The sequence below is a fragment of the Penaeus vannamei genome, chromosome 19 (genome assembly GCF_042767895.1).
Source record: "Penaeus vannamei isolate JL-2024 chromosome 19, ASM4276789v1, whole genome shotgun sequence".
Classification (NCBI taxonomy): domain Eukaryota; kingdom Metazoa; phylum Arthropoda; class Malacostraca; order Decapoda; family Penaeidae; genus Penaeus; species Penaeus vannamei.
Window position 1 is genome coordinate 32,407,210 of NC_091567.1, and position 15,000 is coordinate 32,422,209.

Consider the following 15,000-nt stretch of genomic DNA (forward strand, 5'->3'; position numbering starts at 1 on the left):
TTAGCGTGGTACAAAATCAGAATATGAAGGAAAAAAGGCAAATTTATGCGGTTCATGACATGAATAAATTGAAGCATTAAATTTCAGAGTTTGTTTTATTGTTCTGAAATTTATAAATTTAATTTCCAAAGTGGTGTCAATTTTGATATCTGTAGCACAGTAAAGTCCTATATTAGATATGGAAAAGGAGTATTTAGTGAAGAATCTATAAATGTGAGTCTTTGTAATTAGGAAAGCAACTCCCAAAAATTAAGCAAATTGAATAAATCAAATGGAGTTTTCACAAAAAAGCACATAACTAGATGTCCTTACAAAGCATTGGCATTGGCTTAATAAGTTGAAGGTCTGTCGATTGTTGTTGGAATGATAGCCTCTATGCAGAGGTCATGGTATCACATCATGCACGCATCTATTGATGTTGATAATCATTTGTAGGCCTGTATTTACTTTGCGTACATGATTTTGTAAATGTGTTCTTATGACCAGTGTATTAGTTTTTCGTATGCTGTCTTGTAGCCTATGCATTATTACTCTAGATGATAACCTTTTTCTGTCATAGCTTTGGTGTTTTTACTATACATGGGAGATATAAAATTGTAGTTCATTTCAAGTGGTTGATAGCTAGCTAATCTTTGACTGTGAGAATCAATCTATTTGGATATTTGTGTAAATATTTTGATTTTATTGTCATTTTGTGTGTTTAGAACATTCATTTCTGTAAATTACTGAGGAAACCTGATACAGAAAAAAACAATATTAGAAAGAATAGGGACATGATATGTAATCATTACATTCCTAATCACTGCTTCATGTCATTAAGGCCTTCCTGTGAAAAATTTATTATTTTGGTACATGTCATGAATTTCATATTGGGAGAATTAGATGTATAAGGTTCATATATAGATATCAGATATGTTCTCTTGTTAAAAAGATGTGGACCAAGTGTTGCATATTTATGCCATTGTTTTTTAATATCAGTAAATATGTGATTATGATTTTTTTGGAATTGCTCTCATGTGACCTTTAGATTTTATGGAACATAAATAAAATTTTGTTTTTGCTTATTTCCATAGATTGGTAGAAAAACCCACAATGCATAAACTAGATTTATGAAATTGAGACAAAAGTTTAAAAATCCTCCTAGATCGCACCTTCAGATCCAGACCTGAAAATAGAATTTAGGAGGATTTCAAAACTGTTGTCTCAATTTTCATAAATCTAGTTTGTGCATTGAGAGTTTTTCTACCATTGTGTCAACTTGATAGAGAGTTTTTCCATTCCATAAATGTAGGGACAATAGGTTTACACACTACATGTATTTAGAGATGTTCATACTTGGCCATAAAGTATACATAAACATCATTAGGTATAAAAAGGAACCTGCAGCAAGGAAAGATAAGGCTATACTACTGTGTCTCCTGTTTGGTCCTACAAACACAAATGAACCTCCACTGAATATAATTTGGCAAGGTCTCACTTCATGTGATCCTATTTTGAAATGATAATATTTGAATCAGTGAAATACTCTGAACTGTTATGCACCTGTTGTAATTTCTATATATGCTGTAATGCAATTTTGACTGCTCTGGTGAGCATTAAGTAAAGTTGGGAAATTTCAGGATACAGTTGAGTAAAAGATTACAATATCCAATACATGGAGTAAAAATGGAAAGATAAGTAAAAGCCCATACAAATTATAATTTTACCAGAAGAAACTAAAGCTGATGTTTGTCATGTATGTCAGCCAGGCTGGTGGGTGCTCCTGCTTCATTTTTGTCTTTGCCTTTTCCCATCTTGTGTGGGGTAAGCAGTTTTAACCCGTTGGATTCAGGATGCTTGTCTGCTCACACATGGCTCAGAATCTGATTTGAGTGTGACTCTCGGGTGTGTGGATTGTAGTCCTGGTCTACATGAACACTCATTTGTGGTGTCAAGACTCCTTGTCTCCTCTTTGCAATGTTATTAACTCTTCTTCTGCACAAGTGTTCTTGCCATTTTCTGGGATCTATTTTTGTCATTGGGATATAACATTTTGTTATTTGTATTATTTTTTTAATGTTTTCGTATTCCATTTTCTGTAACACCCCCTGTGCTACTGGTCATGGTGGGCATTGAGAAGATCCTGAGTGTGGAAATAGTGTTGTCCCTGTAATTGGTTCTCTTCTAGCCATGGCTCATGGGTGGTATAGTCCATGCTTGTTTACCTGTGGAAATAATGCAAAGATCCATTCCTAAATGCCCACTGAATCTAATCTTCCTCCAAGAACTTTTTACAGTCATAATGAGTCATTCCTGTCACCCAGACCTTCAGGTAATCTATTTTATGACAGCACAAACAACCTGTCACCACATCCCTCAGAGAATTTTTTCCATGACAATGTATTCGTATAACCTGGTCCTTATCTAATTTATTTCATGACATGACCATCATGTCACCTGGATCCAATGAGTTTATGATATGTCTCCATGCATCTCTGTGTAGCGCCTCTGGAATAGGCAAACCAGTTGATGTCAGGCAGGGCATCTAGATGAAAAATTCATATGAACACCCAGGATGACACATGGGAACCTCCCACAGGGCTGGGCATATCACATATTCAAAGCCAGTGTAATGATGAGTCAGGAATTAACCCAGTTGGATGGGTCACCTAAACCACTTAGTTGGCTAAAGTATTAGCTTGCTATAATAATGTAGCAGTTTATGAGATTGTGCATTGCTAATTTCAGGTATTGATTACTGTGCATCCCTGTGCCCGGTGGTTTTATTTACAAAATATGACATAAAGGATTTCAGTCAGCTTAGTGACTTTATTGCTGGATGAGCTAGCCATGGCTTGTCTCTCTGGATTTTAGTGCAGATTTTGACACTGTTAATCATAAGGGTTTACTTTTTAAGTTACAGTCTGTTGGTGTTGGTGGTACAGTTTTAAGTATTTTAACTAAATATTTAACTGGTAGTCAGCATGTCATGTTCATGGTAGTTTTAGCTCGTATTCCTGTGTGTCTTCTGGGGTTCCTAAAAGTAGTGCTCTTGGCCCTTTGCTCTTTATTCTGTATACAAGTGATATGTGGTCTGGCATTACTAATAAAACATTGGAATACGCTGATGATACTTCTCTCTTTGCTGATATTTCTTCTTTGGCAACTAAGCAAATAGTAGCTGACAGTCTCACTGTAGACCTCATGATAATTCAGTCGTGGTGCTCTCTGTGGGGCACGAAGTTAGATCCTACCAAGTGTAAGGATATGATTGTCTTGAATGCAGTTGCCTCCACATCCAAGTCGGCTGATTAATGGAGTCTTAGTCACTTCAGTGGATAACCTGAAGCTCTTAGGTGTAACCTTTGATTCAAAGCTTACATTTGAATTGCATTTTAGGAATATGGCCTGGGTAATTTCATTGAAGTTAGGAATCATTTACAAGTGCAAGAAGATCTTAGAAGATGACAACATTACTCATAGATGCTTCTTTTCTTTTATTCTGCCTTATTTTGAGTATTGTTCTTCTGTGTGGTTATCTGCTGCAGAGTCACACTTAAGACTGCTTGATTGCCTTTTTAATTCCATTAAATTTCTCTTATCTGACTTATATTTGGACATTGGACATCATAGGGTTATTGGGGCTCTTTCAGTCTTATACAAGATTGTAACCGATAATTCACATCCCCCCTATCAAGTTTTTGCCTGATTTTTATCAACATGCAAGAGTTACTAGAAGTTTAATGACTCTAATTTCAATGACATTTGATGTAAGTCAATTGTCTACAAGTCTATTTTTGAGATGCTTTGAGATTGTAACTTCTCCAACTCTTGATAAGTTTAAAAGATCAGCTAACATATTTTTCTTAGGTAAATAGCTGACTTTCTATCTTCTCATTGCTGTATCTTGACCTGCACTGACACCTTTAGTGTTATAAATCTCAAATTTTTCAGTGTGGCTCTTTATATAGCTTAAAAAAAAAAATAATGATAATGAATATGTTATTGATGCTTAGGCTAGTGTCAAAAACATGACTGTTAACTGCAGGTTGGTGCCTGACTGCAACAGGTTGATATGTGAACCAAAATTACAGTTAGATAAGGTAGTTCATAAACAGTTCAGATACCTTTGTTGATTCTTTTTGAGTGTTATGTATTTTTGTTATTTTTAAGCATTGTTTTTAAATATTTGTATTATAATTATGTGTAAATTTGAGTGAATTTGTATGTTTTATGTTAAAAAGATCTTTGAGGATTTCGAACTAGGACAATTTTTTTTTTCAATTCATTGCATTAAAGGAACACTGTCCTTTTAGATTAGGCATATCGCAAAGTTAAAGGTAGTAATGATAATAATAGGAGACTGTATTTTTTAATAAAATCTTTGATTTTTTTGTACAATATCTCTTTTTTAAAACTTGGTGGTTTATTTGATTTTGTCAACTGTTCTGGTATATCAGTAGAAGATAATGATTTATTTATGTATTTTTATTTAATATGTAGTTTGTTTTTGAAGGATATAATTCATATTGCCTGTACTTGTTAAAAATTGCATTGTACATCTGAACCCGCATTCAAAGACAGTTTTCATTCTGTGTGCGCAGAGCGGGTGTGGAGTCATGGCGTCGTCATGGGAGAGCTTCATCGCTGCCTCCACCTCGGCAGCCCCAGCACACACCAGCGTTTCGGCCACGCCCGCTGCAGCTGCTGCCTCACCCGGCGGTGGTCCCATCATTACGCCAGCAGCCACGTTGCCCCAGCAGAGTTATAACCCCTCAGACCCCGCCCACCACCAAACCCCGCACCATCCTCCTGTCACGCACTATCAGCAACAGCCACAGCACCTACACGTTGGTCAGCCTCCACACCAAGGGATCAGGGTCAACATTCCTTCCCAGGTGGGTTGTGGACAGAATTCCTTTAGCATAGGGTTTTTGTTACGCTTGCAATAGGAAGTTTTTGCTTTTTGATTATTTATAAATATGGATGCCTTAACTACTTCTGGAAATGACTGATTATACCTTTGCTATTAAAGATAAGATTATGGAGTTAAAAGCTTCATCAACCTTTATTCTAGATTATGTAATACTCCTAAAGTTGTTAACCAATTTGGCAGTATGGGTGAATTGTTGCCAACACTGTGAAAGTCAACTCAGTAACTCAGAAATCCTCTTCTTGACTCCGGCATCATTTAATAATCCTTGTTCTCTGCCAGGTAACCATTGGGAGTAGTGGGCCAACAACACCAGTCCCGCAGACCCCTGTGGGAGGCCCTCCCCCATTCGTTGCCCCCGTGCATGAGACAGATCTTCCACAGGAAATGCTGGTTGCTGGATGGAGGAAATTCTGGAGCAAGAGGGAACAGCGCGTTTACTTTTGGAATCGCACCACAGGGGAGTCACTATGGGATATGCCGCCAGGTCATGCCTCTCATGCTTCACAGCCATCTGGGATTAGTAGCTCAATCAAAGCTGTAAGCATCTTTTTTGGTGTATAAAATTGTTCTCATTGTTAAGTAAGCGTCTCAAAAAAAAAAAAAAAAAATCAACTTCCCTTTGAAAGATATCTGAGCTGTGAACAGTATTTGTGGTGAATATGTCTCATGATATAGCAAGCTAATTGTATTATGGCCATTTTTTCACCTTGATGAAATTACAAATATAAGAAAATGGAGCTGATACTACTGATGGCAACACTGATACTGATTCAATTGATACATCATATAAAAGCTGAGAAAGCAACAGAATGTTTAGTAGAAAGTTATTTCACAGAAGCACTGGAAAACATCTTTTCATGTCTTGAATTGTTCTAAGAGACTGAAAATGTATCAGTTAAGCAGATAGTCTTACATGATATTTTTGTCCTACCAGCAGCATCCTCCACCGCAGCAGCAGCAGTATGATCCTATAAGCGATCCACTAGGGATACAAAATCCTACCAATGGAAGCAGTTCCAGTGCCAACAACTGTCAGAGGTAGGATCAAATTGCAGATACAAATGCACGCATACAGATATGTGTGCTTGTAAAATCAAGGAGAAACTTTGTACATACATTTTTGCTAATGGGAAATGATAGATGTCACAGAATTTAATGTAGCATAAAATTACTTAGGGAAAACAATGCAGTTAACATTTTGCTTGTGTGTATTGAATCTCTGATTGATTCATATATGACATCAGAAAGATATTGATACTAGTGTCCATATAAAAAATGCTGTGCCCTCTCCCTCCAATGGTGTTTATTTTTTGGATGAAGTTTAGTAAGTCAAGCAATTCTGGGGATCTAAGTATATCATTAAATATTTGTGCCAGTGAATTCATTTCCTAACCTATTATCTCAGTGATTTTAATATACCCCATTACTTGGGGTGGATGAAGCATAAATATACATTTCTTTCCTTTCCCTCCCTCTCCATTATCCAGTGTTTCATTTCATTATGTTCTCTCTTATTAGTGGCAGTACGACCACCAATAGCAGTAGCCATCCGGGAAGCAGCACCACGGCCCCAGTCCCCTCCCCTGCTCCATCAGTCATATCAGGAGTCAAGCGCCGAGCATCTGAGGAGGCTTCTGGAGCTCCTGTGCCTAAGAAATTTGTTTTGGCGTGAGTGGTGATCCATTGTCTTTGGTTGCTATGATCTGAATTTGCTGCTTGGGATGATAATTGTGCTTATGATTAGCAAATCCCTTTAGTTCACCTAAGATTTCATATTAGGCAGAAGGGTACAATAGGCTCTGGACATTATGTTTATTCCGATCACGAATGGGGCTCCGAGTACCATATTGGACAATGCTTCAGGCTGCATTGAAGATGTGGAATTGGCTGTTTGAGGGAAAACAGCATAATGCAAGCTTTGCCTATCTATATTGAGCTGTAAATAATTCAAATTTGATAATGGCATCAGATATTTGATGAAATAAGTTGGAGTTCAGTTCTTAGATTTAAGTATTCTTTCATGATTATAAAACTGTGTATCGATAACAATTCCTATTTCAGAAAAGCAAAGTATCTGTCTCTCTAGGTGATAAGCTTATAGAAACTTACATGATGCATCACCTCTAGTATGTGTTTTTTTGTGCAAGAAGCTGTTCTCATTTTCAGTTTTATATATCCAGATGTATGGGTTTCAGTTTTTGAACACTTGATTAATAAATTTAGATTGATTTATATTTATGATGAGACCGATGATAGGTAAATAATGATATAATCATTACATGATTTATTTGTAAAGGACTTAATAACAAAATGATATTGATAAGGACAATGACTAGAAATTACCCTTAACCCTATCATCATGATGGGGCCAGAATTTTCTGTGACGTAATCATTACGCAACAGCTAGGCCTTCTGGTAGGGTGTCAACTGTGTATAACTGGCCTACTTACTTGCTCACTAGAGCTTGTTTGATGTGCATACACATCATACATCATTAAGTCATTACGGCTGTAGGGGTTAACAAGGACTTCTAGGGCATTTTGTTAGAAGTGACAACATATTTGTTCACCTTCAGTGACATCTAATCCTATATCTAATATTTTTGTTATCCTTGTATTTCCATTAATTGTAGAAACTTTCATGAAGCTATATATCTGTGTGATCAAATTGGAAGAGTGATATTGCTGAAGCAGAATCTTGCATTAAGTATTTGAAATAGGCCCTATCCTTCAGTTGTCAATTTTTTCCTCAAAATATGGAATTATTGCATTTCCAATTAAAGGAATTCTCATCTCCAGTTGCTAACATGCACGACATTGCTTACAGAGGCCCATGGGATTTAGAAATTCCAACCAATGTCATCATGTTTGAGCGTCCGCCAATCACCTTGCCACAACCACATCCCAGTGTAGAAGTTCTGCGGGGACAGCTAGTGTCAAAGTTACGCTCAGGATACCAGGAAATGTGTCTGGCGAGACAAGGTATGTGTTGTGGACATTATGGTAAAGGGGTGACGAGCGTGGATGATGGGTTTCTATCACATAGAATTAATCTATTTTTTTTATACAGAATATGGGTAATGATTTTATGTTTAACTATGTATTTATCTCTTTTGAAACTTAATATGATGAATATAGGAGTCCTTTTTTTTACATATTTTCAAGAAATGCAAAAATCTTAACTTCTAGGTTGTGGTATTATAGCTGAACATTTCCATGTTTGTAACAGGCATTGATGCGCCAAGAGATTCCTTTAGTCGATGGCTGATGGAACGGAAGGTGGTTGATCAAGGATGGGATCCATTACTTCCCAGTCAGTGTTTTCCTGAAGTTAGCCAGTCCATGTATAGAGAAATCATGAATGACATCCCAATTAAACTGCAGCGGCCAAAGTACACAGGGGAAGCCAGAAAACAGCTCTCTAAATATGCTGAAGCAGCGAAAAGAATGATAGAGACGAGGTGAGTATTTTCCAGCTCCAGTGAATTATTGAAAAATGTATTATTTTTTCAAGTAAGCTGTTTTAGTAAATTTCTATTTGACTATAAATTCTTTTGTGTATACTTAATACCAACATCTGATATCTGATATCCATTCTAGCCGGAATGCAAGTCAAGAAAGCAGAAAAATTGTTAAATGGAATGTGGAAGATACTTTTCAATGGCTGCGGAGAACAATTGGTGCCACTTTTGATGACTACATGGAGAGACTAGCACATCTCAAGGTAAGCAACAAACCCAGAGGAAACTTTTTCCATCCTATTCTGCTTTTGTAAATTTATCTCTTGCCAGTATTTGAATCCAGTTATCACTCCCAACTCCTAAGATTTCCTTTACATGAAATTAGTAAAGCAAAATTAATTGTGCTTTGTATTGCAAGGAAATTTGGATGTAGACGTGAAAATCTGGTTAATTTGCATCCAATTTTGATAAATCTGTGTGTGTGGTTATATAGCACAGATGAAAAGGAGAGTAGTAAAGCTGACTTTCAGCAGTCAAGCTAGAGTTGGGATTTTTTAGAGACACCCAGACTGTAGTCAGCTGGTATCTTTATTCCTTGTGTTTCCTGTATCCAGAAGAGCAGCAGAGAAAGGGCTTCTCCACACTTAATAGAAACAATAGCATCTGAAAGAAAGTGAACTGCCAAACTCCCAAGTCCAAAAATCCATAATGCAATGAGTGGTAGTTCTAGTTAGAGCATTCATACTGATATGTGGAAACAGCATGAGTCTTAAAGTCACTAAGGACAGTTCACATTTTGTGAATATAGCCTTAGGCATGAATTTTGAAACTGGAACTCAGATATACGGGGCAGGTGAAAATATGACCATTACTGCTAGTTGAGTGATGTAGACAAAGTAGTAATGTAGCACTGGTAATAGATATGAACATCCATATGTATTAGCACATTGCTCAAAATAATTCCTAGTTGCTGTGTAATTACACATTGCACATCTTTCCAAATATTTGACTGGATTAATTACACCAGCGTTATTTGAATTCTTCTTAGTAAGACAACAATACTCAAATTTGCTTTTTTCCAGAGACAATGTCAACCTCATCTCACTGAGGCAGCCAAGCAGAGTGTGGAAGGCATCTGCACAAAGATCTACAACTTGTCTGTGGAACATGCCAAAAAAATTAGGGAGAAACACCTGCAGATTTTGGAGGAAAACAATATCAGAGGTAGTTTTGATGAAGTAAAGAATTTCTGTTAATTTAACAAGACAGAATAGGTGAAAAATATGGGATTATGAAGTGAATGATCCATTCACCTCCTGTGCATAATACCTAGGAACTGTGTGATCCCATTCAGGCACGCATTTGTGAGAACATGCAATTTTATATTTGTGTTTTGTATCTTTATACCTGTGTATTTCTTTAGAAGTGGGAGTGCCAGCTGTCAGTGGGTTGCGGAAAGTTTGGTGTTACCCGGTACAATTCACAACACCTAGTCCACGGCCGCCTCCGATTGACTTTATGCAAGACAAAGATACAACCTGTTTGAGATATAACGGAGAAGCTCTTAGTATCAACACACAATACTTTCATAAATTGGTAAGTTAAGACAGTATATATCTATCTATCTGTAAGTCTGTCTGATGATTGGATGAGCAGACTGACTGATTATCTATGTCTATTTATCAGTCTGTGTCTATCTATCTATCTATTTATATTACCTATCTATCTATCTGTCTGTCTGTTTGTCTATGTATCTCTATATCTCTATCTATATATCTATTTGTCTCTGTCTGTATATCAATCTGCCTCTCTTGTCTGTCTGTATATCAATCTGTCTGTCAGGAGGTCTATATATTAGTCTGTTTGTCTGTCTTTCTGTGTATCTATCACTTGATCTATCTGTCTGTCTGTGTGCATGCTTGTGTGTATGTGCACACATGTGTCTGTATATCAATCTGTCTGTATATCGATCTGTCTCTGTCTGTCTGTATATCGATCTGTCTCTGTCTGTCTATATATTAATCTGTCTGTCTATCTCTCTATCTCTCAATCTGTCTGACTGTTTATCTGTCTGGCTATCTGTTGTCTGTCTGTCTGTATGTCTGTCTATCTATCTATCTATCAATCTATCTATCAATCTGTCTGTCTGTCTGTCTGTCTATCTATCTCTTTCTGTCTCTCTTCCTGCCTGTCTGTCTGTCTCTCCTTATCTATCTATCTGTCTATCTATCAGTCTATCTGTCTATCTGTCTGTTCGTCTGTCTGTCTGTCTGTCTGTCTGTCTGTCTGTCTGTCTGTCTGTCTGTCTGTCTGTCTGTCTGTCTGTCTGTCTGTCTGTCTGTCTGTCTGTCTGTCTGTCTGTCTGTCTATCTATCTATCTATCTATCTATCTATTACTTATCTATTTATATTTATATTCATAATGTAAATGTGAATTATTATTGAAATTAAAATGTGAGAGGTAGTCTATAATGATTTTAGAATATGTCATGTGTTTTAATGCTAGCTAAAACACTGGTCATCACAGTGTAAAGTCATATGGTAGAAGGGATATGAACTGAGATTAGACTAATAAAAATGGCATGACATACAAGCCACCAGGAAACAATGAGCTAAGTGGAAAAAGTAGAGACTAAGTTGTATATAAAAGCTTGGAAGGACAGATTAGATAGGCAAACCACATATTGTCGCTGGGTAGGATTAGTTTTCTGTTAACAGAATAGTAATTTTAATCTATGTTTTTTTTCCCCCCAACAGGAGCAGTTATATCGTTACAACTGTTTTGATGACCGCAAATTTGAATTATTTTTGCCTAGAGTATGGTGTTTATTGAAAAGATACCAAACCCTCCTCGGGACCAGCCCTAACGAGGTAAGTTTGCATCAGCTCGCATGGTGAGAATGGACCTCTTATGTTCTGACTGGTGTTGTGGTCAGAATTCTTCTATGGTGTATTTAAGAATGGTGTGTCGTACAACTGCAAGCCTGTGTGCACACTTAACCCATTAACGCCGGTATATTTTGAAGCCAAAAATAAAAGATTCCGGGTGGCTACAAAATCAGCAGGTGGAGCTTCCCTGGAGTCTGTCCGCCTGCCAGCTGTGGCCCGCTGCTGTGTCAAAGTGCGAGCCCCAATACAGCATCACACTGGCGGGACGCCTGGCAATGTTTATTTTTTCGGGTATCTCATGTAGGACACCTGTCGTGAATGGGTTGACTGCTCAAGGAAGCTTACAGACACATTGGTACACAGACAGACACAAATGCATATATAAAAATGCTTGCAAAGTGATAGAACCTGCTTAATTTTGGTGTTTTTTTTTTTATGTCTGCAGTAAAAGATATAATTGTATGTCTTACTATGATAGTTTAAGGGGGCTATCTGGTCATTTTTCAGCATAAATCGCCCATCTTGCCGAATCTGATTTAAATGCATTTCCAAAGAGTTTCATGGTCTCCGAATCTCATAGGTGGTACCAGCCACTTTTAATGTCCACTGAAATTATATGATTTTTCACTATACCTCAGAAAATCAGCAGTTGTGACGTGACAGTTAGATATAATAAAGAAGTTAGATTATTTTCTGAAAGCTTATAAGATTTCACATAATATGAGACCTGCATTCATTTTTTTCAGAATAGTCTTAAAAATCTAGGAAGCATTTTCTCTTCTTTATGTTTGGATCCTATTTCGTCAGTTTCATCCTTGAGCAGAATGTTTTGAGTTAGAAAAGAAAATCCTGGATCTGAATCATGATCCAGATCAGATACGCCCCTGGTAGAAATCTCATTAAAACCTGTTCATAATTTTTTGAATTATACTGCAAACTATGCAAACTAATACATAACAAACAATCAACAAACAGTCAATCACTTTTTATAGTGTTTGACAAGTCGTCTGCACAAGATATTCACAAACCAAAACCTAAGTCATGATAAAAAAAGGGCTTTGTATAAGCGCTAGATAAAAGGTTTTTCTGTTTGAAAATGAAATCAGAATGCCTGTGTTATCAGTGTGACCGTACCATAACAAATGTCGCTTGGTGAGATGTTATTACTTTCAAGGAATTTACGCAAGACTTCGGAATGCAGGTAAATGATAGAGGATGATGTTACAGGAAGATTATTCTCATACCTAATTTTGCTAATACCAAAACTTTTATGAAAATGTACGAAAAACAAAGAATGCCAGTATCTCAAAACACTACCTTTGTAGTCTTCAAAAACTGTAACACACGCAATTTTAGTTCAAAGTAAATGTTTTATGCCTCATTTTGTAGCTGAATTATAAATGTAATGTTTGTATTATTTTGCTTTTTGCAATTTTTTCCTGTGCTTCTTGTATGAATGACATATAAAAAAATCACTTCTTTCTTTCTCAAAGAAAAGATGCACAACAAAAACTATCAAAATTGAAAAAAGTGCTTGATACAAACACTAGATAAAAGATTTTTGTGCAAAAAAAAATCACATTAGTATGCCTGTGTAAATTTTTCTGGATTTTATCTAGTTTTGAAATTTTGTCAATTTTCAAATATGAGAACTTTGTATTTTTTTGTTTTTTGACTATAACTCAAAAGCTTATTTTGTGTTCTTACATCATCATCCTAGCATTTACCGTCTTTACTAAAGCAAATATTATTTTTTCTTGTCATCATATTAATGTTTATCCCCTGCCGTTTCCACAGGGCCATGGGACACAGGCAGGACTACCAGTGACAGTTCTGGAGTGCCTACACAAACACTTTGGTGTTACCTTTGAATGCTTTGCATCTCCACTGAACTGCTATTTCAGACAATTCTGCTCTGCTTTCCCAGACACAGACTCTTACTTTGGATCAAGAGGGTGAGTTTACGTTATGATTAAGGACAAACAAATTTCTGTTGCTATATCTCTTGTTATACATATATTTTTATTTTGGTCTAATAGAGTAACTTGTTATTTTTCTACAGTGATTGAAACTGCTAAATAGGTCTTTTAGAAAATATTTTATTGTGCTCACTTTGGGCATGTCATGTATGCATGTGTCATACACAGCAGCATTAGGTTAATCTATTGTTTATCAGTGTTACACATGTGGTTACAGAATATTTAAAAAAATGGAAATGTATAGAAAAAAAGTGAAAAGATGTAAAATTTTGTCTTTTTGACTTCAATTTATTTAAAATGTTTATACATTTCCTTTCTCCTCAGACCAATTTTAGATTTCAAACCAGTGTGTGGTTCCTTTGAGGCCAACCCCCCATTCTGTGAAGAACTAATGGAAGCAACTGTGCGTCACTTTGAGAAGCTATTGTCGGAGTCGCATGAACCGCTCTCCTTCATTGTGTTCGTACCGGAGTGGAGGGAACCGGCTCCTTCGGCTCTCCTGCACTTGGAAGCCTCCAGGTGAGTTGTGATATTTCATTGTTTATACCTTTTCTTCATCAGCAATAGCACTATTTCTGTATTGGTTTTATGCCTTTCAAAGGATGAGACATGATGTATCTGCTTTTAGAAAAATTTTAAAAGTAAACAAAACAAAGCTTTTGATGGAGTGTATCAACTTTCTGTGAAGAAAAGAAATTAACATAAAATAAATACAATTTCAGATTTAACAGAAAGCAAGTTGTTCTACTTCCACTTGAACATGAATACAGACATGGTTTCCAGCACTTCATGTCAAAGTAAGTATCCTTTTATGTATATGGCTGTATGTTTATTAAGAAGAAAAAAAGATGTATAACAAAAACCAAAATATTCTTTTGATTATCAGTTCATGGTTCAAGAAGATGGAAGTCTGTAGAGAGGATAAATTAATAGGAGTTAATAGACAGATTGTTAAAAAAAGAAATCATATATGGCATTTTATTCTTTAATGACAATTTTACTTCCTTTAGGTCTGAGGTAGTGTTGAAGAGTGCCCATGGTACAGTTGCTGTCTGGCTTCAGAATGATGCTGGGTTTTCACGCTGGGGCCCTACCCCAGATAGAGTTGATGCCCTATTAGAAGCCTACAGACCGGGACGTGAGCGGGACCGTGACCGCCAGGAGATGCTTTCCCCACCAAGGAGGGACTCGAGCGCTGAAGCTCCGCCTCCCTATGTCGATGTAAAAGCTGCTGGAAGCTCTCCACTAGCCCCTCCCACAGCCCCATCAACTGCCGTTCCCTCAACCATCTTAACCACCTCCCCTTCCCCAGCTGTGCCTCCCATTGCTCCAACGAGCCCTGCTACAACCACCACCATCTAGAAACTATGGGTAAACGTTAGCTAGTTTGCTCTGTGCGAAGCTTGCATCTGCTGTAAAATGCTGGGTGCCAGACTTTAAAAGGCTGTAGTTAAAAACATGGGATAATACGTTCTTTCCTCAACTCTGCTAAGTGTTTGATATGTGTTCACAGGGTAGATGGAGAATTTTTTTTTCATTTTTTATTTTGACTTAAATACTGACTGGGAAATAGCCTGTAATGTGACCACACTTTGTAAATAACATTTACCCATTTGAAGGTGGAAGACGGCAAAAAGATTTGTGTTCTAGTGTTCCTCATGGATATAGATAAATTTTGTTGAGTTTTTTGGTGATATTAATTTATATATACTAATCTGACGGAAAGGAAAGGGATGATTATCTAAGGTTGAATCATG

At 36.8% G+C, this 15,000-nt stretch overlaps 1 protein-coding gene across 5 annotated transcripts in view; it reads left to right on the top strand.

The window, feature by feature from the left end:
- The window catches only part of Pcif1 (Phosphorylated CTD-interacting factor 1), a 37,969-nt gene that overhangs the window by 710 nt on the left and 22,259 nt on the right, over positions 1-15,000 (top strand). For 2 of the 5 annotated variants that reach the window (XM_027365637.2, XM_027365638.2), the window contains exons 2-15: positions 4,584-4,877; positions 5,195-5,452; positions 5,850-5,953; positions 6,434-6,583; positions 7,742-7,896; positions 8,144-8,375; positions 8,515-8,638; positions 9,458-9,599; positions 9,799-9,971; positions 11,133-11,246; positions 13,062-13,219; positions 13,568-13,762; positions 13,966-14,040; positions 14,254-15,000. The exon at positions 14,254-15,000 is cut by the window's right edge and continues 778 nt beyond it. In XM_027365637.2, coding sequence (XP_027221438.1) covers positions 4,599-4,877; positions 5,195-5,452; positions 5,850-5,953; positions 6,434-6,583; positions 7,742-7,896; positions 8,144-8,375; positions 8,515-8,638; positions 9,458-9,599; positions 9,799-9,971; positions 11,133-11,246; positions 13,062-13,219; positions 13,568-13,762; positions 13,966-14,040; positions 14,254-14,605 — 2,511 coding nt within the window. In that variant the 5' untranslated portion in view covers positions 4,584-4,598 and the 3' untranslated portion in view covers positions 14,606-15,000. The remainder of the gene's footprint in view (positions 1-4,583; positions 4,878-5,194; positions 5,453-5,849; positions 5,954-6,433; positions 6,584-7,741; positions 7,897-8,143; positions 8,376-8,514; positions 8,639-9,457; positions 9,600-9,798; positions 9,972-11,132; positions 11,247-13,061; positions 13,220-13,567; positions 13,763-13,965; positions 14,041-14,253) is intronic. The other 3 variants (XM_027365639.2, XM_070134207.1, XM_070134206.1) reach the window with 2 other exon arrangements.